At 44.3% G+C, this 23960-nt stretch overlaps 1 protein-coding gene across 1 annotated transcript in view; it reads right to left on the reverse strand.

Moving 5' to 3' along the window:
* etv4 (ETS variant transcription factor 4) overlaps positions 1–20990 on the reverse strand; it is a 38507-nt gene extending 17517 nt beyond the window's left edge. The window contains exons 1-4 of the mRNA XM_030401333.1: positions 20825–20990; positions 20162–20252; positions 19957–20004; positions 12557–12610 (exon numbers count right to left, since the gene is read on the reverse strand). Coding sequence (XP_030257193.1) covers positions 12557–12610; positions 19957–20004; positions 20162–20252; positions 20825–20881 — 250 coding nt within the window. The 5' untranslated portion in view covers positions 20882–20990. The remainder of the gene's footprint in view (positions 1–12556; positions 12611–19956; positions 20005–20161; positions 20253–20824) is intronic.
* Between the last annotated feature and the right edge of the window lie 2970 nt (positions 20991–23960).

Genomic DNA, 23960 nt, shown 5'->3' on the forward strand with positions numbered 1-23960 from the left:
AACCATGACCAATCCTTTGACTAAAAGGACAAATGTACTGAATTAATTTCGACATTTATTTTTCAGTTATTGACGCTTCACATAAAGTCAGGAGATCACCAAAAGACATGGCCACTTCCTAAACCCCGCTAGCGTGACTGAAAACATAATTTTGGAATTAATCTAACATCCAGTTCCAAGAATAGTCCTCAAATTAAAACAAACTCTGGTCCCCACCAACTATTACAAACTCTCTGCCGTATCACAGTAAATCTCCCTGTCCAAATGATGTCAAATTTGCTGCTAAAGTTTATAAGGTGGTGGCAGTCTTGTAAACGGATCCAGGGAGAGTTATGTTCTTCAGGTTCCCTTCTCTTCCTGCTTTTATTTGGGGCAATACGACCTCCTCTCCAACCGCTTTGTTAAATGTTACATCACCCTTTCACAGAGATCCTCATATTTCATTGTTTCTGCGGAGGGTTGGGGGGGAGGGAGGAGGGTCGGTTCATGAACTGTGGAGAACCTGAAAGGTGTTTAGAAGTGAAAAGACAGATACAGTACACAATAGCTGTTGCCTTTTAAAACAGACAATTTTGAGATAGCGCAGGTATACCCAAGTATGTATGCACTTCTGCATCGGATGAACCCTGGCAGATTCCCAGCACCTCTTAAACTGATAAGGTCAAAGGGTTCTTCCTCACTCCAATCTTGTTATATCCCCTCCTTCCTTATTTTGTGTTTTTTTTTTATCTTTTTCACCATCTCCCATTCAATCCCCATTCTGAGGGCGAAGGTGTAGAGATGACCCCCAGCGAAAGGCAGGGCGGAGACGGACTTTTACATATGTAAATGTTGTCTCTTAGAGGGGGAGGATGCAGGGTGAAAGGTGATGGTCATGGTTGAGTGCTTTAGGAAGTAGAGGGATCATTACATGGGGGGGGGGGGGGGTTCCCATTCAACGGACGCCACACCACAAACAAATCGCAGGAGCGGGGATGACACCCCCCCTCCACCCCGAGCACACTCACACATACTCTGTCTACACAATGGGCCTCTCAGCGGAGCCATACGGAGGTGGTGTGCACATGTCGGGAAACACTGTTGGATCCCTAGAAAACAATTTGTATCGCACATAAGTTTGATGGCGTTACACTGAGATGGATCACGTCATTCTACAACATATTGAAGCCGTTTGACTGGCGACGAAAGAGACAAAACCAGGGGATTAAACTCTCATGTACGGGTTTCTAGCGAGACCTCGCTCTGAACTCCCCCATCTTACTTCAGACGGAGTATTTCCTACCATTAAAGGCCCTGGAGTAGGGAAATCCAATCTGAAGACAGCCGCGGTTCTGGAGAGTCTTACACTGGATGTTTATGTGCGACTTGGCCAAGTCTTAAGCCTCTGGAAGTCTGCAGCACATGACAGCCTCGCTCACAGTAAGTCATCGGACATCAGCCCCGGTGTCAAACAGGGTGACTGGATCTTGCTAAACCGAAGAACATGTGAGCGTAACATAAATACACACTCAGTGGGTCCAATCATACAAACACGATTTAAAGTCGTACTGCGAGGAGGAAACATCTCGGGGCTGTCTGGAGACCTGGTTCTTATCTCACATGATGTGTATTGTACTGTACATGTGGCGGTGCGCCGCGCTGCAGACGCACTGAAAGCAGGCTGAGAAAGCGTGAGAGGCTACACCTCGGTTCTCTCCCCGCATGTGGCGACGGATCAATGAAGAAAAACAAGGATGGCAATTAAGCCACAATGGTTTTAAAAGGTTAAAAAGGAAGCTATTGATTCACAGGGGTTGCAAATGACATTAGTTGCTCAGCTGAAGACGCGGCTCCATCGTGGTGAGAGGGCGGCGTAATGGGGGAAAGGCAACAGTGTAATTTTAAAGTATTTGACTGTCAACACATGCATTATAAGTAAGATATAACCTATACTTTGACTGTAATTTTAAAGTTCTGCACGCAGTATGTTTTGCTTTCTCAGACCAAGTTTGGAATCTTTTTATAAGTTTGTTTTAAGGGCTCTAAACATTCAGATGGGAATAAAAGGCTGACAGCACCGTGTCCGATTATCTGAGCTTCACAACAAGTCGAACTCTGCGAGAAAAAGGCTGAAAGGTTTTTAAAAAAGATGTTTGTTGCCAAGCAAACGGATACACAGGAGGAGGTTTTGAACACTGATGAACAGATAGGAGGTCAGCGCCTACATTTTTTACATATTTAGGCATAAATCATTGGCGTACCTTGTAATGAGATCAATACAATCAATACATCCTGAAAAATATTACATTCTAGATTCAAATCTGTGAGTAAAATCAGACAAAATAACACAAATTCCAAGTAGGAAGCTGATGTTAGCTGATTCTTCGCTAAGCTACGCGACTATTCGCTTCCTTTGAGCAGTACAAGTTGCTTCTTCACATAGAATTAAAAATGATTAGGATGTTTTTTCATGATTCAAGATATTTTTCAGCAACAGGAAACAACGGGTGAGAAAGCAGCGGATGCGGTTAGCATGTGGCTAAGGCTAGCTGTGGCGCACTTACAAGCTAGCTCTACATGTTTGTTTACTTTCTTAACATGTTTGAAATTAAAATAATATAAAAAAAGTTTGATATTTGAACATTAAGTCCAAACGGGTGACAAGTAGAACTTTACTTTAAACTTAAATACAACTTGAGTATTTATTTTTCTGTTAGCTTATTTAATTCTTCTAATTAATGCTACACCACTACTTTTGGTGTATATTCTACATTTTACTCCACTATATTTATTTTGTAAGCTATAACTTCTACAAGTCAGATTACAAGTAATATCATGATGTATTCTGCTGACCAGCAGTTTGCTAGGTTAGTTAAAATCATTTCCACGTTCACATTATTGATGTTTGGACATGAGTGCATCAATAATTCTAACAGGGTCTCCTGAAATGGGCCGGTCTGCACGATGAGTACTTTTACAGATGATCCTTAAAGTAAAGTTTTATTCCTAATTCAGGATTTTACATGTAGTTATTTCTACACTGCGGTTCTGTTACGTTTGCCTTTGGACTCGAGCTCATTCATCCACAAAAGGAATTTCAAACAAACTGCCTTCTTACACCGTTATGAATTTCTGTGTTTCACGGTATAAACACCCCCCCCAAAAAAAAAGTCAGGTTTGAGTCTCGACTCTGCGTTGACTAAATATTTATTTACTGTGTTTTGGCTTTGTAGGATGTAGTGGAGTGGAAAAACCCTGAGAAAAGATGGAGAGTAAGGAGAAACAGAGAGTGAGAGAGACAGAGCGAAGGGAAGGGAAGCGAGGCGAGGCGGCACAATACGATCCAGACCGTTTCGACTGCAGATTGTATCCAGTCATTCCACTGGAGCATGGAAACATGTGCTGGACATGTGTGTGTGTGTGTGTGTGTGTGTGTGTGTGTGTGAGCCTCTCAGGTCACTGCACAATCAGGAAGATAGAAAAAGAGAGAGAGAGTGAGAGAGTGAGAGAGAGAGAGAGAGCTCTGGCCAGCACTGACAAACTCATCCTCCATCCTCTCTGAGAGCCAACAGGCCCGAGAGTGGCTTCAGTATCTGTCTGCTCAGGGAGCCCAGGAGTGTTGGATCCATTAGTGTCTGCTCTATCTGATTTACAGGTCGCCCTCTCTCATCTGATAATGGTTCAGGCTCCTTGAATATTTAAAGAATGGTTGTCAGATACCTGCCAAACAAGCCTAACGAGATTGATGGAAAGTACAGTGGTATCAGCGAGACACACGATTGGCCGGGACAGCCCCCGTGGCGCTTCTCGCAAATTGGATTGTTGTAGCGTCGGCCGTTAAAACGTTTTCTTTCTTTTTTTTTTTTTTTGATGCATCATGTTGTGTTGGCTAACAGGATGTAGATGTGAATGACGCCCATCATGAGAACAAGGCAGCGGCACGGTGAAATTCTGCAGACATCAATGTTTCACTTCCCTTTTGTCAACTGGAAACAGGGCGCAGCGTTTGTCTGAAGGGATGAGAATGTTCTCGTTCGAACGGGAACACTCAGCTTTTTCTTTTTTTTCCCCCCCCAGAATTGCACTTTAAGCCTCGAATCTTCTCTATGAACTTGATATCAGTCAGCATTTGTCTGGGAAATCAGCCGGGGACGAAGAATCCTAATTTAACCTTGTTGTGAATAATTGCTTTCCAGTTGGACGTTCAGCCGGAACGTTACACTCTCACAGCCCGAACACTGAAAAGGAAAAGAAACACTCCAAATATGATTATGAACTTCATATTTCCTCGCTCTGGCTGGCGCCGGGGGATCGCTATTTCAATCGGTAAAGGCCCTGACATCCCGCAGTTTTCCCCATTGTCCACTTCGCTTTCAATTTTGCCGCGTGGGCTTTTTATAAACGGCCATTGACCAGTCATAAATCTCGCCGCTCCATTGCTGTTTAGCGGACCCGATACAATACATCCCTGTCCCGGGACATGTGCGAGCGAAAGGGACAGCCCGTCACAGGCGAGGCATGGATGTAATTAATCTGGCACAATATTGACTCCTCACTCTCAATCCCTCAGCCCCCAATATAGCTGTCCCCTCTTAATGTTTAATGCAGCGATCGATTCACCCCCCACACTGTTACTGAAATGATATAATGAGCTCCCACTGCCCACCAGGGTGCCGTGGATGTGGGGCGAGGAGGAGGAGGAGGAGGAGGAGGGTGTATGTGCTGTGCTTCATTTGTTTTTTCGCCTATGCGTGCCCGTACGCGCGTTTCCAGCCGCCGTTTCCAGTCAAACTCGGCCTTATCAGACGCAGATAAGACGCAGAGCGGCCCCCGGACACCTTGCTGGGAATTATCAGCGCACATGCCACATCCACAGCTCTTCCTGCTCTTCTCGCAAAACACCCCTCCCTCCCTCCGTCACCCTCCCCCGATCGGGATCTGGACGGCGGTGCACGTTTGACCCGCTCTTACCCCTCTCCTTCCCCTATCTGCCTCCATGCTGATTTATCTGCGCTTTATCTTTATCAAGTCGTCCATCAACCCCTCCCCCCCTCCATCTCCTCCCACTCCTCTCCGGGATCGGCGAAGGATCGATACGGCCGCACGCTGGCTCTCAGCTCGCTCCGCACACCTACGGGTCTGTGTCAGCAGGTTACTGGAGGTCCAGCCTCCTCCTCCACTCACGTGCAGAGTGTGTTTTGTTCGTCGGAGCTTTTGCTTTTCCTTTCTCGGCAAGCACTCATTCTCTGTTTTCCCTCAAAAAGATTGCTCTGTTTTGATGGAACTTGCATTGGTTTTCATTGTTTTGACGCCATTGTACTCACCAAAGTAGCTCACCAAAGTGATGGAAAAGATCTGGGAACGCGCTGACAGCGGCGCAACAAAGTGAGAGCGGGCAAAAGACACGGTCAGAAATGTTTAAGAGGTTGTTTGTATGAAGTGTCGTCCGACCACATCTGAAGGCAAAACAGTTCATCAACGCTCGTCAACACACAAAACTCGAAGGCTTTCGTGGCATCGCACTTATGAAAAGTGATAGAGGTTGCGTAAAACTAACTAGAACCATCTGAGAAGTTCTTCTTGGAAACGGGGTGGAAAAGGGCAGGAAGTTTCGAAAGGTGATTGGACGAACCGATCACATGATCCTGTGAATTCGGCTGCCTCGCAAAGGAAAGTGTAAAACACGGACAAAAGATGAATTTCTGTCTCCATGAACACCGTCTCACATCTGGACAGTCGTCGCCCGAGTGCAAAAATGGTCGAACAGTTCCAACATCGGAAAAGTGTCGACGTGACGTGAGATTCAGAAACTATTTGAAGATCTGACGGCCTTTATTTGAATCAGACGGACATTTTTAGACCCAATTCAGCCAACTGCATTTGGAAGTAAAAGCAAAAATGAACACATCCGGTGCCGGTAATAATCCCTCAATGCCCAGGAAAACTGTGCGTACACAAGTTCAGTAAGAATGGAAAGTTTGGGTAATAATTTTGTTTTTATTTCCCAAATAAGTTTGCTTACAACCTGACTGACCTTTCTCATGATGTTTCTCAACCTATTTCCAATCTCACCAATTAAATATGGTGTTATTACCGATAGAAATGAAATGAAGGCCGAAAGTTAGACTGAAACCCAAAATTTTAATGAGCTGGGATCGAGGCAAGATGTCCAAACCGGACTCAGCTACCAGTGTTTTGTTTGGACTTGCTGTACTCGGCCTGCGCTCGCCTTCAAACAGAGAAAACGTTCCAGCTGCAGAGAGCCGAGCCGGACTCAACACACCAACACGGACGTAGAAATGCAGCGGCACGAGCATCACAGGGATGTACTAACACACACACACTCTCTCTTTTCCTTCCACACACACACACACACACCTCCCCTCACTCTCCTGTAATAAAACACACAGTGCCGTCCATTCACAAAGCTATGCTGCTGACACTCGGGCTGCGCTGCCTGGCTCAAATCCCCGCGGCCCCCTGGCTTTGACGGGGCTGTTCTGAATCAACACGCAGGAGTGCAGCTTTTACTTCCCCACTGGAAGCTGTTAAACGCCTATTACTCTCCACGCTCGGCCTTTACAAACCCATTTTCACTGGATTTAATCGACTTAAATAATGTTGTAAACTTGCAGTCACTTTTGGATAATTGTAGAGTCTTTTTTTAGGATTCTAAACTGAAACAAATGTAACTAAGACTGTCTGCAATTTTGGGGAAACCAAAGAGGTGACTGCAGCTAGACTAAGGAAAGAAAGTGCAGAAGAAAATGCCTGAGTCTGGAAACATAAAACAGGAGTCACTACGGAAGCCCTGAGGGGCCAATGAGGAGGTTGTTTTATCTGGTGAACCATTCTCTAAGGAGGATTTGTTTTGTGCTGATTTTTTATTTATTTATTTTTTTGCAGGAAAGAAAATGCCATGTGGGAAACCAAGTGTCAAAAGTTTTTTGGTTTTATTTTAGGTGAAAAGACAAAAAAATCAAGAAAAAAGGCTTCCAAAGGCTTGCAAATTTTTTTTAGAATTTTTTTTGCAGCTGGTATAAAAAAGATTATCTGATCACCTGAATTTTCTTTACTGAAAAAAATCTTTGAAAAAAGGAGCTGAAAATAATTTTCAGGAAAAAAGAATTTTTCAACTCCTGAAATGTTTTCTCTTGAAAACACACATCGTCTTTTTTTATCTGCTGATTTATTATTATTATTATTATTATTTTTTAACTCTGATGACCTGAAAATTAACTGAATTTCTTTTTGTCCCTTTCTGTCAAAAAAAAAAAAACTTCTCCTGCAATTTCTTTTTTATGCATTAAATACTTTTCACTTCCATTTTTTTTCTATAAAAAAAGAAGTGAAAAAAAAAATCAAGGTGGAAAAAAAAAATCTTTTTTATTCAACTTTTTGCAGATGGTCAATTTATTTTGCTGAATTTTATTTCCTGAACATGTTAATGTTTTTCATCTGTGAAAAGGAAGAAAAACCTTTTTTTTTTTAAAAATACATACTTTGAAAAGATGACAGAAAAAAGGAAAAATTAACTAATTAACTAAACTAACTCACAAACAAAAATCCTGGCAAAACAAGGCTCTCAAGTCATAAACACATGAGAGAAAATCATGTAGCTCAGACTTGGAAAATGGATTGCTAGAAAAACAAAACATGGCCCTGCGTGCTTCCTTAAATTACACACCTCCAAAAAACTAGTTTAAATATCTTTTAGCCGGATAAAAGCTGGCAGAAAACACGCTGGCACCGCTCGTAGGTGTTGTATTTGATGGAGCAACGTCCCTCAACGTGATGAATGAAGGTTCACTCCCCTTAACTCAATGTGCTGCCTCAGCCAGTCTTTCACAACCAGCCCATTCATAAAACCGCCGGGCTGAAGTTTGTGTGTGTGTGTGTGCGTGTGTGTGTGTGCGCTCAGTCACCAGGCCAAGTGTGTTTATGTGTGTGCATGAGTAAGTGGATGAGAGGCTGTCAAAAGAAATCATCTGTAAGAGAAATCAAGCATTTTACTCGCGGGGAAAACAAAACAGTGCAACAAACACAAGCCGGGCCTCCGCAGAGCGAGCAGCGAGCAGCGAGCGAGCGTCGAACGGTATCCAGGGCATATCTGGCAGCCACCTGGCTGTTTTTGTGCACTTTGTTGCATAGCAGCTGTATTTTGGAAAGTGGCGAACACAGAGCTGCATGTTTCTCCTCTGGGGGAGAGAAGGGAGTTGGAGAGGGAGGGGCGCGACTCGGTCCCCAGTCGCCCCATGCTCCAAATAGGGCCTGATTGGGCCAGTTCTGATCCAGAAAAACAACCCAAACAAGAGGAAGGCTGTGAATTCATGACAAAGCAGAACACACAGAGCCAGAGAGACACACTGCTGGGGGAGCCGAGTTACCGGAACTTTTCCCCTCTCTTCTTACTCTGTCTGTCTGTTTTTTTTGGGGTTCTTGATTAATCATTAACTCCGACTCTGAGCGTGAAAGCCGAACGCGACCTTCCAAATTCCCAGGATTTGCTTGTTTACTTTGTCTGATGCAATAGTGCACTGAACATCACATGGCCCAGACACAACAGACCAACACGGAACAACCCGCAGCAGCAGCGAGGCTATGTGCGTCGCCTCACACAACGGTAACCAAGCATAAATAAGTCCAAAGTTTGACATCTGAACCAAACGTGGCGGTGTTATTCCGAGCCACGCTGGAGTCACACCAGGCGATATTTTTAAAAAGTAGGCCTGCGGACGTTTTCAGCCATTTTTGTGGCGTCCAAACCGCCTTTTTTTTTTTTCTTCTACGAGAAGTTGGACCCTCTCCATCCGTGATTGTGGCAACAAAATAGGTATTTCAGGCCAAATCATGATTTTTTTTTTTCTTTCCCTGACCGTAACCAAGTGGTTACCAGAGCAGGAGCACAGAAAAGAAAGTCCAAAAGGGAAACTGGAAGACGGAGGAACGCGGATATACAGCTCCTGCAAAAAACAGTCGAGAAGCTGAGATAAAAATGGTTGAAATCGTCATTGATTCACTTTGATGGAGAGCCGATTAGAGAGGTGTTTCTCACTGGATAGCTGCTCAATCTGCCAAAACAAGCAATTCAAAGATGTAAACCTGAACCACGAGGCTGCGAGAACATTTCTCACAATGTTCTGACATTTTATGGATCGATAAAAGAGGAATTAAAGCTGCGGGACTTCCTGTACTTTTGTAGGTATTTAATACATTGCAAACATGCAGGTGAATGTCGTCCCAGGAGCTGCTGAAGCTCATAAAATACGTTGAATTTTGTGCAAAGTTTCATGAGTCTTCGAGCAGAGATTAGGCCTTAAAAATGAGATTAAATTGGCAGAAGAGGAAGAAAAAAATAATAATTGTGCGGCCTCGCTGCAAAATACAGTCAAACCAACAGAGGATGCACATTTTCACAAAGCGTGTCCTCTTTTCTTCCTCCTCCCTCCTCTTTTCTCGCATTCCCTCTCCTCCTTGCTAAACTTTGCTCAGTGAAAAGCACTGCGACGGCGCTCTACGGCCACAACTTCCTATATAATTACTGCAAGGCACAAAACTAAACAATCGTCCCACACAGCTCCGAAAATCGCTGGATTAGTTCACATCTTGGAACACTCAATGTGTGCACAGAGAGGGAGAGAGGGAGAGAGAGAGAGAGAGAGAAAAGGGAAAGGGGAGGAGAGGAGGAGGTGGAGGAGGGGTGGTCGTCCAGATTTTTAAATTCGACTTAGTCTGTACAGACACAGGAAGGGAGGGAGGGGTTTGGAGTATCCACTTGGAGAGGAGGAGGGGGTCTGTAGTACTGTAGGGCTTTTTTATGAATGAAGACCGAAGGAGAGCAGCGGAGGACTGAGAGAGGGAGAAGGAGAGAGAGCGAGAGGGAGAGAGAGAGGGGGGAGGGAGAGGCACACTTCCTCTTACGCACGCAGGGAAGAAAATTTATGAATGGGTCACATCTCTCGAGCTGCTCCAAGTGTAAACAACATACTTGGACAAAGAAGAACGAGCTCTCGGCTCTCAGCGAAACGCTCCGACGAGGCCTTTTTTTTTCTTTTTTTTTTTACTGTTTCCTGACACACACAAAAAAAGCAAAAGCAGTGACACGTTCAAACTCTTTTAATTAAGTATCGCTTGCGCTATAAATTTGACTGACACCTCCATGTGTTTCTTCCCCCGCAGGCGGTAAACAGACAAAGGAGATCAGTCCGACAGCTCGACGTCGGGAGAACGTAACCCCCCGAAGGTGCTGTCAGGACTTCAGTCACCAATGGGTTGATTACTTTTTAAAAAGGAGCAGTTCACTCCAAATAAAAACAAGCTATTCTCTTCTCAGCACCACGTCGATGGGGGAACGGTTCTTTGTCCGCATGTTTTACAGCAAAAAAGTGTTGCAGCTTCCTCCAAAACAACTGGAGTAGATCGGGAAATGAACACACAATGGCTCCATGCAGCTCGTCTGATGTAATCCAAGAATGAGGAAGCCCCGAGATCCCAAATTGATTTAAAAAAACATTAAAAAACACAAGTTTTTTAAAGCAGAAATCTTCTCTGTAGCTGCTAAGCTAAACTAAACGAGCGGCTCAACCACATGTTGAGGCTGTAAATAACGTCTTTTCAAACAAATCTGGGATCTCTGGGCTTCCTGAGACGCGGGTTACGCCGGACGTTTGCATTTTTATTTAAAACAAGTCCCCGTCTGCTTCAGCTGAAATGTTTTGTTGGACTACAAAACTCTTGGATGAGTAGATAATGGCTGAATTCTCCCTGTTTTTTTGGGAGGGGGGGGTGAACTGTTCCTTTAAGGCTTCCAATCACATTACATAACTACGGCGTTATCACCGACGGCTCAATTACCTTTAAAACACACACACAGGCGGGTCAGCCAGTACATTAAAGTTTGCGTGTTTGTCTAACCTTCCCTCAATGGCAGCCTGCAGACAGAGCGCGCTTGTTAGCCGCGAGCGGAGGGAGAACGGACCAGATGAGATAGATTTACCAGATGTGCAGGTATTGCACAATCCCTCCTCCTCCTCCTCCTCCTCCTCCTCTTCCCCCCCGTCCTGTTCCCTAATCTAGCATTCCAACATGTCCCAGTGTTTTCATGTCTCTTCTCTTTTCGCTGTTACGCCGTCTTCTTCTCTCCGTCAAACGCCACACCCGAGCAGGTAACGACCTGACTCGGTAAACAACAATGTTTAATTTTTTACCAGGGCGCCGTTTTCAATGCAGGCCTCAATTATACTCCGGTCACCTGGGATTAAGGCTTTATGCTGCCTTTTTTTTCTCTCTTTAACATGTCTAGAGTTTCCAAAACAGGTGAGTCACCTGTTTTGTTTTTTTTTTCAAAAAGAACAGCAGACACTGAGGACGCCTTTATGGGAAAATATACAAGGCTTTGTTTGGTTTTAATAGAGCACACACAGCACAGAACAAACACAGATGAATATATTTATAGACGCTTGTCAGCTTCAATTTTTCCCTGAATAGAGACGCTTGAACTCGACTCGGCGGCCATTGACTGAGACCAGCAGGGACACCGTCTGTCAACGCGGGAGAGTCTCCGCCGCGTATAAGTGAGCTGCCCGTCAAACCGGAGCCCCCGTGACCCTGCAAATCACACCCTGGTCAAGCGTTAGCAGAGGCCTGACAGCTGATTGGCTGACGGGTCAGGGGGTTAAGTAGACATGGCCTCCGAGTGCCCCGGGGCTCATCTGCACTTCCTCCCCGGCATTGTGGGCCGACACAGAGCGACAATGTTGCGCGGGGGGCATGTGTCACCGAGGGGGCCGGGCGGGTCGCGACTCGGATCACGTGATGTTTACACACAAAAGGACGCAACGACAGGAAGCGCCTTTGACTCGGGACTGAAAGCTGTCAGTTCTACGTTTGGGATGAGATTATTTTCTCTTCTTGTTACTCCCGAAATCGGTTCAGTGTCATTGCTGAAGACGGGGGGGGGGGGGGAAGCCTGCGGTGCGTTGAATGGGGAGAGAGAAAAAACACTGTTTGCAGAGCGACACGTCCTCCCACCCAGATCCTGACTCGCCATTGTTGAGACACAACAAGAAAGGGAAAGTCATTCAAATAGCTGCTCAGTTGTGCAGCCCAGGAATTTGCTTTTCCATTTTACACCTTCCGACGCGCACAAAGGCCCATCTTTGTACCTGCGCCCTGGATTTCTTTTTTTTCCTTTTTTTTTTTTTACCGGTTTCCTGGGCCGAACCCATTCAAGCTTTTCAAAGGCATGCAAATGGATGACGGCAGCACATCCAAATTCCCTCCATGATGAACTGGCTCATTAGGCCTTCTGTTTCTGCACAGCTCTGTCTGCCAGAGAGATTACTGTAACATCAGCGGGTTACAGTATCCCCACCTAAGCCTCTGGCCGTGTCACAGCCAAGACTGGACGTTTGGTTTTCTTTTCCCCTCTCTCGTTGCATGCAGCTGTGTCAAATCTGAGAGGAAAAGGCTGACGACGTCCACGTGCTGAGTGCGTGTTGCGTGGATCAATAAAAGCGAGTCATGTATGATAAGGAAATCTGGTTTCCGGCGCAAGTCAAAAAGAGAGGTTACTCACAGTTCTCGGAGTGGAAATCAGGAACAAATTGCTCGTCACTGTCAGGAACCTGAGCTGAAATGAGAAGAAGAAGAAAGAGCAGCCGTGACTTAAACATCATTATTATTACATTTCAGACCAAATCTGACCTTTCTCCTGCCTTCCTCTTTCTGGATTACTTTTTCCTCTCCCTCTGAAATGTGAGTCAGAGCCTGAGCTTCGTTCAGACGACCAGCACTTCACACACTGATGCAAGAACATTGACCTTAGGCCTGGGTGATTAAACAGCCACAAAGACGACTGCTTCGCTTTGTGTTTTCCTCAGTTTATTCATTCATTTAGTCGACAACCGGGATGTGAGATCAGATAGAAATGGTGCCGGGGGGGGGCCTCTGTTTCCAGTCAGCCTTCATTTTTCTGGGAGATTTCGGTGCAAAAAAATAGCCGAATCAAACAACCCTCCCATCGTGTCGTTCCTCTACAGCCTTTACGTCACGCAATCAACACTTAATTTGTTAAAAAAGACACGTAATTTCACTCTGAACTACTCGAGATGGTCCGACATCCGTACGTCCAGCCGTCGAGTCTGTTCCACCAGCTTTTCAACCAGTTTCCTTTTTATTTCCGTTGCAGAGATCCAGACAGACTAAACAGGCAGTTTCTGGCAGAACAAGTGAAGGAATCTGTCAAGCGGTGTGACGAACCAGCTCCTCTGATTCAAACCCCCTCTCTGTCCCCAAAGTGTCTAACAAATCAGGAAAAAAAAAAGAAAGTAGTCTGGATTTTGTCCGCTGAATGAACGAGCTGAAAAAAAATGGAGAGAGGTGAAGGAGCGGAGGTAAGGTTTTATCGTTAAATGTTGACAACGGCATGTTTCAAGAGGAGCTACGATGATTTGTAAAATAAAACTAGAGGAGTCGGTGCAGCGATGCGGACTGTGTGTGTGATATCTCGATCTGAAACATAATGAGCTGCAGTGGTGTTCGATGTCAGCGGCCCCTGATTGGAAAACGCTCTCACAGTGAACCTCACATCGGATCAAACTGAACCAGCACCGTCAGTGGTGCCAGGCCCAGGTGCAGCCCAGCTAGACAGACACTATTGTACAACCTCCTTTTTTCTTTTTCTTTTTCAGGAATCCAAACCCATTCACAGTTGTCCCGTTCGGAGCTTTTTGGACATTGAGTCACACAAACAGGTTAGAAAAGCCCGAATCGTTCGCCTGCCAGCACCCTGCGGAGGGGTTGAGGAGGTCGGACTCCCCCGCAGCGCCGCGGTTTGATCGCCGGCTCTTGAATTAACGACCGAACCGTGAATCTACCAGCAACCCAAATCTGGCTTCGATCCAGCTCCACGAGGTTTCTGAGGTTTAAAAAAAAAAAAAGAAAAGTGTTTCCACTGCTGGGGGACTCACACTTACGTCATGGTGCGAGCTAACCGGTCGGAGGGGAAAAGTTGATGTGGGATCATTAAATATCATGAACTCAATCAGCGGTGTAATGAGCTGCGAAACAGAGTGGCACCACGCAGCAGGAAGCTTGGCACCGCTCGCCGACTACAAGTGGACACCGGACGAGGACACTCGCAGAATCCACCATGACTCGGCAGCAGAGCATGTGACTGTGACCTCATCCGGAAAACAACCCGGGGCTCGGACTTCACGCACTTTGAAGCATTTTCTCTGCAATATATTGAAACTATACCGTGATACGAGACCATCGTCCGAGAGTTTGGTCGTCTTTTCCTGCTTTTAAAGGCAGATTTCAGACAGTGCAATTTGTTTTCATACGTGACTTTACCCATTATATCCACATTACTGATGATTACTGAGCAGAAATCTCATCCTGCCATCCCGACAAGATGGTCAACAGTAAGGTATTCGATCATTGTTGCTCAGTCCTAACATTTATAAAGTGTTTTTGAGGACATACTGAGGTTCACAGGTACTTTCACGCCATTTAAAATAAAAAAATATCAGATTTAAAGCCTTTTTCCAACACATTTTAAAGGTGCAGTGTGTAAGATTCAGTGGCATCGAGCCGTCTGCTGCAGAACTACTCCAGTAGAAACATCTGAATTTCTTTATTTCAGATGATTATACACCAATTTGTTGAATATCATAGCACATTTCTTCTAATAAATCCCCTTAAATGCATCTGAGGCATCTCTCTAATCAAGATTATTTAATTCTCGCTCATTTCAAGGAGATAATTATTACAAATTTGATAATTTAATTCCAAATACTGAAAGGATTTTTGGTTTCCACGAGTGGTTGTGTTGCTGAAACACCAGATAACTTTGAAAAATCAAGCTTTTTTTCTAGGAGCATATCCAAAATCGAGCATTAAACAGTTTAAATGAAGCACTGAGACGATAAATCTGACACTGCATTCAACCTCAGCCGTCTCCTCTCTCCCTCCCCTCTCTCCCTCTCTCTGTGCTCATCCTCCCTTTACAGTTTCCAGTCGATGATACACAACGCAGAAACCAAAACTGGAGGCAGACACAGAGCTCCAGAGACACCAGAGAGAGGACAAAAAGAGGAAATAAGAAATCCAAATCCACTTTCGTGTCGTCACGCCGCTCCTTCCTGTACAGAGGAAACCGGACGACGGCGTTTTTTGTGGAGCGTGTTCAGATAAATTACATCGATTTCTTATACAACACAGCATCCTGCGGCCGACTATACCATAATAATATTACCCCCTTTTAACTTTTCAGACCTTCAGCCTCGGGGTGTGTGTGTGTGTGTGTGTGTGTGTGTGGGGGGGGGGGGGAGGGTGGGCAGAAACAAAGCTGCAGAACGAGACAGAGCAGCCGCCAATATTTCGTTCTGCACATCCAACGATCAATCTTTTCTCTCTGCTGGTTGCAACACGTCCCCGAGCGGAACACGCTGGACCTCGTAAAGAGGCAGCGGGAGGAGGAATCAGAGCATCAGACGTTATCGCGACGCTGCCGAGCACTTTCCTGTGTTTGTGTGCGTGTGTGTGTGTGTGGATCTGATTCCAGGAACACCTCGTCAGGGGCTTCGAGATGCAAGTCAGCACAAGAAGGAAAAGTGTGTTTATACGAGCGCAGACGCATGTTCTCCTCCGATGCTTCCAGGCACCTTGAATGACTTTTTTTTTTTTTTTTTCTCTCAGTGGGAGATCCTGGGAGGAGCGACGCCGCCTCAGTCATATAAACCTAAAGGCCAAACTGAGACAAGATGTGACAAGCTCCTGAACTCTTGCCATTCAAACGCTTCACCCTCTCTCTCTCTTTTTGCTTCCGCTCTCCTTTGGAGAAAAAAAAAAAACCTAAAAAAAAAAACTCCCTCCAGCTACCCAGCTTTTACAATCTTGGTGAATCCCTCACAACTGCAATCAGTCATGATAAGGTCTTTAATTAATGCAACAGGAAAGGAGAGGTCTAAGCCGGGGAAGCTGAAAACAAGCCCGTACTTAGGGTTAAATAACACTTTGATAGAGTTACACTTCCATCTTTCTCTCCTGGAGTTTCTTTTCTTTTTCTTTTTTCTTTCCTTCTCTGGTCTGGTTCACTTCGCTGTGACTCAACAATAAGCTGCCGGTGAATCTGTAAAGTCAGGACGTAAGATAATGTCAACTTTTAAAAGGGTTAGTTCACCAAAATGACCCCAAAATACACACGTTCTTATCCACCTGACAGCCGTGCAGACAGTTTTTGTTTTATGTGCAAAGGTTTTAAAGTCTGGAAGGGAATGAAATAAAGTTTGGGGTGTTAAAACACTCAAGTGCTGTACTTTAGGATAATTCTAAGGGGCTTGTACTCCCACTTCACTACATGTTGGAGGCAAATATTGTACGTTTTACTGCCCTACACTGATTTGATTACTTAAGTTACTTGTTACTGTGCAGAGCCAAAGTCCCACAGCATTAAACTACTTTATTCTATCAGCAATTAGATTAAAAGAAACAGGATAAAACAACAAACAGATGCTGAATGTCGGTAATAATTTACCTTTATGCTCAAGTACCTTTAATATCTAATACTTTAAGACATTTACTCAAGTATTTGTAGGAGTGGCTTTCTTCTGGCATGACTTTTGGTCAATGATTGAATGTTTTAATAAGTTATTTTACACAAATACTGCACTTGAGTACAATTTTAAGCCACTTTTACGCAAGTATTTCCATTTTCTGATGCTTTGAACTCACACTTTGCAACATTTTGGAGGCAAATATGGACATTTTTACTCCACTACATTCCAGTTAACAGTTACTTTTACCTAAATAATGTCCAAACTTTAACTCATGTATGACTTCTGGGTACTTTTAACAACACTTATCCTGCTACAGACTTTACACCACCAGATGGAAGTGGACAAAGTGGGGTTTTTTTTAATTTTTTGGTGAACTGAACCTTTAAGCGTGGCCCTCACAGTGAAATCTGTGAATACAAATAGGGCTCCAACTTTAAAGCGACACCCATTGTCGCGGCTTTATTGGCCCCATCGTCTTTGTCTGCGGGCGTGAAGTGAACTTGCTGGTTTTCCGACGCTGCATGTGAAAAAGGTGAGAAAAGCTAACGTGGATGCAGCATTGTCTGCCACGAACAGGCCGAGAGGAGGAGGAGGAGGAGGAGGAGGAGGAGGAGGAGGAGGAGGAGGAGGAGGGAGCTCAATTTAAATGTCTGGTCTTCCCTCAGAGGCGACCGCTTCCAGCTCGTCCTCTGATTGTAGCCGCCTCGCTTCCTTAAGTTTAGTTTACTGATCTGCTGCGAAGACAAAGTCTGCGTGTGACTCAGAGTCGACGCTGCGACTAGTTGTTTCTGTTTTAAAAAAAAGGTGACGTAACGTTTTCCCAACTAATCTGCTTCTGCTCCTAATGACAGAGCAACACCCAGACCTGCGCTGTTTGCTCACCTCATGAGAAACGCATTTACATTGAATATGAAACAACATTATGATCCAACGGCTGAATACACAAAAGGTATAAAAGGTTACAGACTTCACTCAACAATCAAAAAGGCTGAAGGGACTTTAAGATCCACTCAGACTTGTTTTAAGACGTCTCTGCTTGGAGAGTTTGATTAAAAGAAATCCTCAAACTGTATCTTCTCCTTCATCCTCGTTAATACGAATCTGAAATCTAAGAATATCTAATTTTAAGCGACTACACGGAGCTTTTAACTGGCTATGAAACAGGAAAATAAGATCCCAGAACACGGTGGCAGGGTCCGCCACACTAGGAAATTGTGTCGTCCTTTAAGGGTCAGTTTGTTTATTCAGTCAGTGAAGATCTTTCTCTTCCAATTAAAACATTTCATCCCCAGAAAATACAAACTGCACCGTTAACTATTTAGTTTTTCGCGACGCCTGCCAGCAGGATCTGCGTGCAGACTGAAGGCGCCTGTGTTTACATCCTCCCAGGCGAAGTTGGAGTGAGAAGTTGAAGAGAAACAGGGAGACATTTTTATTTAATTTCACTTTTGACATTATGTGTTGCAGGTTTGACGGTGGAAGCACTAACGCGCTCGTCCACAGGGGGCTCCAAACTCAGCTAAATATCAAAAATACCTGTCGTAGCTCTAAAAAAATTCAAGTACGAGTCACATGATGTTTAAAATTTCACTATAAAGTCAATTCTGAGCGTTCAGCTTTTCCACATCACACATGTATAAGCTGCACAGTGGACCACGGCGATATCGTGATACACAATATACATCTCAATATTTTTAAATCTCAGCAGAAACACTTCATGAATTCAAATCTCACAGATCTCAAAATCAACCAGGAGAAAACAACACGTGTGTCACATTGAGATACAACAATGTCCAAAATCAAAGGCTATATATATATATTTTCATATCAAGCTGACAATATAAGATCACATATAACTGTAGTAGACGCCGTGACGTCACAAAATCACTCCAAAGAGCACGAAGGTGAAAACAGCCGTCAGCACGCTGAAGCTCAAAACATCCGGGTGAAGCAACAATAAGCGGATCTGCGCTGCTCTGTCGCAGGGGGACTTTCAACAGGATTTATCAGCTTGATGTGGTTCACATTAAATGTCAAGAATGAGTGGCATTTCCCTTTAAACCTCCACATCAAAGCACATCAAAGCCTCCGACGCAACTCAGTTCACACCTCCTGCCGCAGCTCTCCGTCTCTACCGGCAGCTCTAAGCTCATTCGTGGCCTCCGTCCCGCCACTGTTGTTGCTCCGGGTTCGCTCGATGACTCACGGGGCCGCGTTGTTTCCCTCCTCTTGACGTACGGTATAATTACTCTATTAGGGCTCACATCATCGTTGCGCTTATTAAGTCTACTGGCTGACAATTGCCTCTGACTGGGCCTCATTTCATTGCTATGCGCCTTTTGAGTGACACAAGCCAAACAGCCTGTTTGTTTGCATTGGCTGCCGGCTGGCACGCATGCTACATGCCAACATGGCCAAAATAGGACATGCTCAAAGCTAATAACGTCCCGTCTGTGTTCTCTCCGGACTCTGTTGTATGTTTTATGAGCATGTGTGTTGCATCAGAAAAAGTTTGGGCTCTCGAGTGAGATTCAGCAAAAAAACTTGAGGTCATGTTTTTCACCAGAACACATTCATGATGAACACAGGATTCGCTGGAAACGCTTGAAATGGAAAGATGGAAGTTAAAGGAACAGCCCGTCCAAAAGTGAAAACTCGGAGGATTGTTTTAAAATGTATAAAGCAGTCGAAAAAGGAGCATAAAATGTCTCCATACAAGCTTGTTGGAAGCAATCCAAGTCTGAGGAAGCCCTGAGATCCCAGACTGATAGGAAAAGATTTTATTTACATCCTATTTAAACCTGAACTATTCACAGTAGCTACAAAGCTAAAAGCGCTACCCGGTCTGAAGCGTGTGAATGAGCTCGACCACATGTCAGGAGTGTGAATAACGTCTTTTCAGATCAATTTGAGATCTCAGGGTTCTCAAATTGATCTGAAAAGATTTTATTTGCACTCCTGACACGCCGTCGCGCCACTTCAGACAAGTAAGCGCTAACGCTTTTAGCTTAGCAGCTACAGAGAAGATGCAAAAGATGTCTTTTCAAATCAATTTCATATCTTTGGACTTCCAGGGACTTGGATTAAACCAGACGAGCCGTGCAGAAACATTTTGTTTCTGGTTATTTTCTACATTTTAAAACAAGTCCCCATCCACTTCAGCTGTTTAGGAGAACGCTGCAACACTATTTCACTGTGAAGCTCCAGAAAATGCTTCGTGGACTCCTGACTGTCCATCAGCAGGGAGGTCGAGGAGACAAACACTGAACTCAGATTATTTTTTGGGCAGACTTTTCCTTTAAAAGCTGAATAAAATGTGATGTATTTGTTGTAAATCTTTAGGTTCTCTGTGTTCACCAATCTTTCCAGAAAGCCTCACGAGGAAAAGGAAAAAGGAAAGTAAACAGCAGCTCACCTTCTGTGAGCCATGTCTCTTGGAGTTGGCTTAAATCCTGGAAGAGGTCTGAACAGAAACAGAGAAAAACAGAGAACAGTCAGACCACAAGTTCAGATACTGCAGGAGTCGAACTGGAGTCTCAGACTTGACGTCCCCTCCTGGGGTTCATGATGTAAACATGCGTCATGTAAAGAGACCAGAGGGCCAACTTCCACTTCTTTACCTTCAGATTCCTGAGGGGGTAATTCTGTGTCCATGTATTTCCTTTTCGCAGCCATCAACAGTCTATTTAGGGGCCCATTTCCATGCGACTTCTGCAAAAACACACAGATGTTAACAGAGAAGCGAGACGCAGAGAGTCTGCAGAAAAAGAGTCATGTCATGTTTAATGTGGACACGAATGACGATTAATGCTAAATATTTATAAAGCTTCACATGAGTCCGCTGCAGCTACAACCACACATCGCTCAGCTGTGGAGGCATTTCTGTTGAAGGAAACCCAAAAAAAAAAAAAAGAAAAAAGAAAAAACAACACAAACGCGCTGTTTTTGCGTCTGAAGAAAGTGACCATTTGGCGCACGTTCAGCCAAACTGTGCCACAGAACAACCCGCGCTCACAAACATCTCCGAACGCATTGCTCTGCTGTACTTTGTTGCAGATTTGGGTGAAGTTATGAAGTATTTTTTTGTATCGAGCACACAGCTGCTGCTTCTGCTTCTGCTTCTGCTGCTGCTGCTGCTGCGGCTGCTTCGGCACAAAAACTCGTGCAGGACGCGACGCGGATTCACCGAAACACACAGAGAGAGAAACATAAAAGCGCACCGGAGGCGAAAGCAAAGCACACACAAAAACAGAAACGCATTGGAAGTTAACATCCATACGTACATTTGCTAAAGTGTAAGGCACTTGCTGGTCCAAATATCCATCCATCTTATAATCCATCCGTTAACCGTTTGTGGTCATTTAGGCTGAGTTGAGTGAGATCCACGCAGCCTGCAGGGGAGAGGAGGGAGCTGCCGCCGCCGCCGCTGCTTGTGAATGGAGCTGCGTGGAGGCTGCATGCATAATGAGCTCCATTCACAAAAAATGCCGAGGGGAAGTGATGGCGAGTGATTACCCAGCGGGCTGCTGCCCTCTTTACAAATCTCTTTTTTTTGTTTGTGCGTCTGTATGTGTGCGTGACAGACGTTACCTTCAACTCTCAGGTGCTTTTACGCACAGTTGTTCACATGTATTTGGAGACTTTCTGCTCCTTTCTGTTGTTTATTTTATTTGTATTTTTCTTTTTTTAAAACAACATGTCCACCGCCTCATGGAGCCGTGTGTGTGTGTGTGTGTGTGTGTGTGTTATAAGTGTTATTTAGCGCTCATGTTTTTTGGGCTTTTTGCCACGTCTGCCCCGGACGGACTGCCAGGCTCCTACTTTTTTCTTTTTTCTTTTTTCCAAGTGACGGGAAACAGATGTTGTAGTTTTGACTCCACAGCAACACTAAAGAAACCAAAACCTTATTTCGACGAGAAATGAAATAAAACAGCAGTGCGCACGCAGTTGGAGCGAGTTTATATTGAATTTTGGTGACTTTTTGGAGCGCCAGCTGTTCTGTCATATCAGCTCCAGACTTTTTATTTTTTTATTTTTTAGGAGACTCGCTCTTCTCTTCTCTTCTCTTCTCTTCTCTTCTCGGACCAGACGGAGCTCCCCGATTGGTGCATTTCCTCTTTCAAGGGCTCGAATTTCTCGCCTTTTGTCCTGCATGAATACACTGACTTATGAATGAAGTCTCGGTTCAAAGCTGCGAGCCAATCGGAAGCGAGGTAGCCGGTGCTCCTAGCAACCAGAGGCGGAGCTTTGAGCCGCAGCGAGCCAATCAGCTTCCTCTTGAGGGGGCGGGGCTGTGGGCTTTTTTTTTTTTTTTATACTGGATTTTCCAGTTGTTTTTCATTCACAAAAAGAGAGAGAGGGAAAGTCTGAAAAAAAAAAAACTTCCATTCATAAAAACCTGCCCTGGCACGACAGCCCTGACATGTTGTTTTTCTTTTTTCCGCCCGGGACAAACTCAAAGAACTTCACCTTGTTTACTTCACTTCACGTCTCGACTCCCCTTTTCCTTTTTTCTTTTTCAAAGTGGTGATCAAAAAATAAAAAAAAAAAACAACCTCCCTCTCTCTCTGCAGGATCTCTGTACATTCACACTGATGTCAACCCAGCTCAGGGATATGCATTCTAACATTCTTGTGGGTTTTGAAAAAGAAGCCCACAGGATTTAAAAAAGTTCTGCTCCACGAAGCGTTTTTCATACAACAACACCGACGAGGAGGGTGAAATCCTCTGCTCGCTCATGTATTCAAACTGAAGCCACGGGCTGTTTTTTTGTTTTTTTTTTAACGGAAGCCAGGAGACAGGAAACAAAAAAGTTCTTCTGATGGGATTTGAGGTCTAGTTTCACACACACACACACACACACACACACACACACACACACACACACTTCCTCCTCTGTTTGTATCTGATTCAATCTCCATAAACAGGTGATACTGTACATGTTACTTCCTGCTTAATGATGTTTAGATGTACATTTAGATACACACAACAGGCTATAAATTTTACATTAGCCCCTCTGCGCTCGCTGTAGAGCAGCACTGAGTCAGGACGGACTCGAAGGATATTACAAAAGGAAACATTACGGCTGCTCAGGACTTGATTCATTACGTTTTAAGCTGCTCTGTAACCATTTAAGGTTAATATAGTGGAGATACGAGGGTCAAAGGAGAAGTGAAGGGAAGCAGATCGAAACAAATGTGGTGAAATACTGGATAGTTTTTTTCTCTCTGACTTCTAAAACATTTCAAATTAACAGTTTAAAGGAGAAAGAAATCATGCAAACAGCAGATAATTCTCCCATGAACAGTTGATAAAGAGCGACAGACTCCTTTTGTTTTTCATCACCGGTACCTCATTCGATCCCGGAAATTACAGCAAAGCTAAACATTATTCTGTTATTTCCCAAAAACCACACACGACTTCAAAGCATGTCAACTCAAGACGGGGGAATTTCCCCCATTTTAAAGCCAAAATAGCCTTTTTATTTTATTTTTCGTCCGTCTGGTGGGTCAAGTCCAGACTGCAACATCTCAGGCACTATTACATATATCTCTGTTTCATGTTACCCAGATGTTCATGGTCCTCAGAAGATGAATCACGGTGATTCTGGTGATCATCTGGTCTTTCCTTCAGGGCCACCGGCAGGTCAAAGTTTAACTTATCAGGTGAAATACCTGCAGATGGTTTGGCACAAACTCATCTCATGCAGAACTTCATGGTCCTCAGAGGATGAATCCTGATGACTTTGGTGATCTTCTGATGTTGCCTTTGCCATTGGCAGGCCAAAGTTTCCCTTAATGATTTAAATATCTGCACACGGAATGATTGTTTAAGCCCAAAGTCATGTTCAGGAATTCATGTTCCTCAGAGGATGAACCCCAGCAACTTTGTTTATCCTCTGACTTTTCCTCTCATGACATCAGCAGGTAAAATTTTTTTTAACTTTTTTCACAAATCCAGGGAAATAACTGCAGATGGTTAGTTCTTTGTGCAGAAACATTCATGGTCCTCAGAGGATGAACCCCAACGACTTTGGTGGTCATCTGGCTTTTCCTCTAGTGACAGCAGTAGGTCAGCGATTCCATTATTGAGCTCAGTATCTGCACAAATGATCCTCAGATTAGCCCAAAATTTTGTTCTAAAATTCATGTTCCTCAGAGGATGAATCCCAACGACTTTGGTGGTTCTCTGACTTTGCCTATAGTGTCACCAGCTCGCCAATGCTTCCACTTATCCAGTCAAATATCTGCTTAAGTAATCGTTGGTTTAGTCTAAAGTTCTGTTTTGGAAATTCATGTTCCTCAGAGGATGAATCTTAGTGACTTTCTCTGACATTCCTCGAGCGCCACAATGAGGTTCAAATGTGTTGTTTTGAGCGAAAGTTGTGTGAACATTCATGTCCCCCTGTGGATAAATTTT

The sequence above is a fragment of the Sparus aurata genome, chromosome 20 (assembly GCF_900880675.1).
Source record: "Sparus aurata chromosome 20, fSpaAur1.1, whole genome shotgun sequence".
Taxonomy (NCBI): domain Eukaryota; kingdom Metazoa; phylum Chordata; class Actinopteri; order Spariformes; family Sparidae; genus Sparus; species Sparus aurata.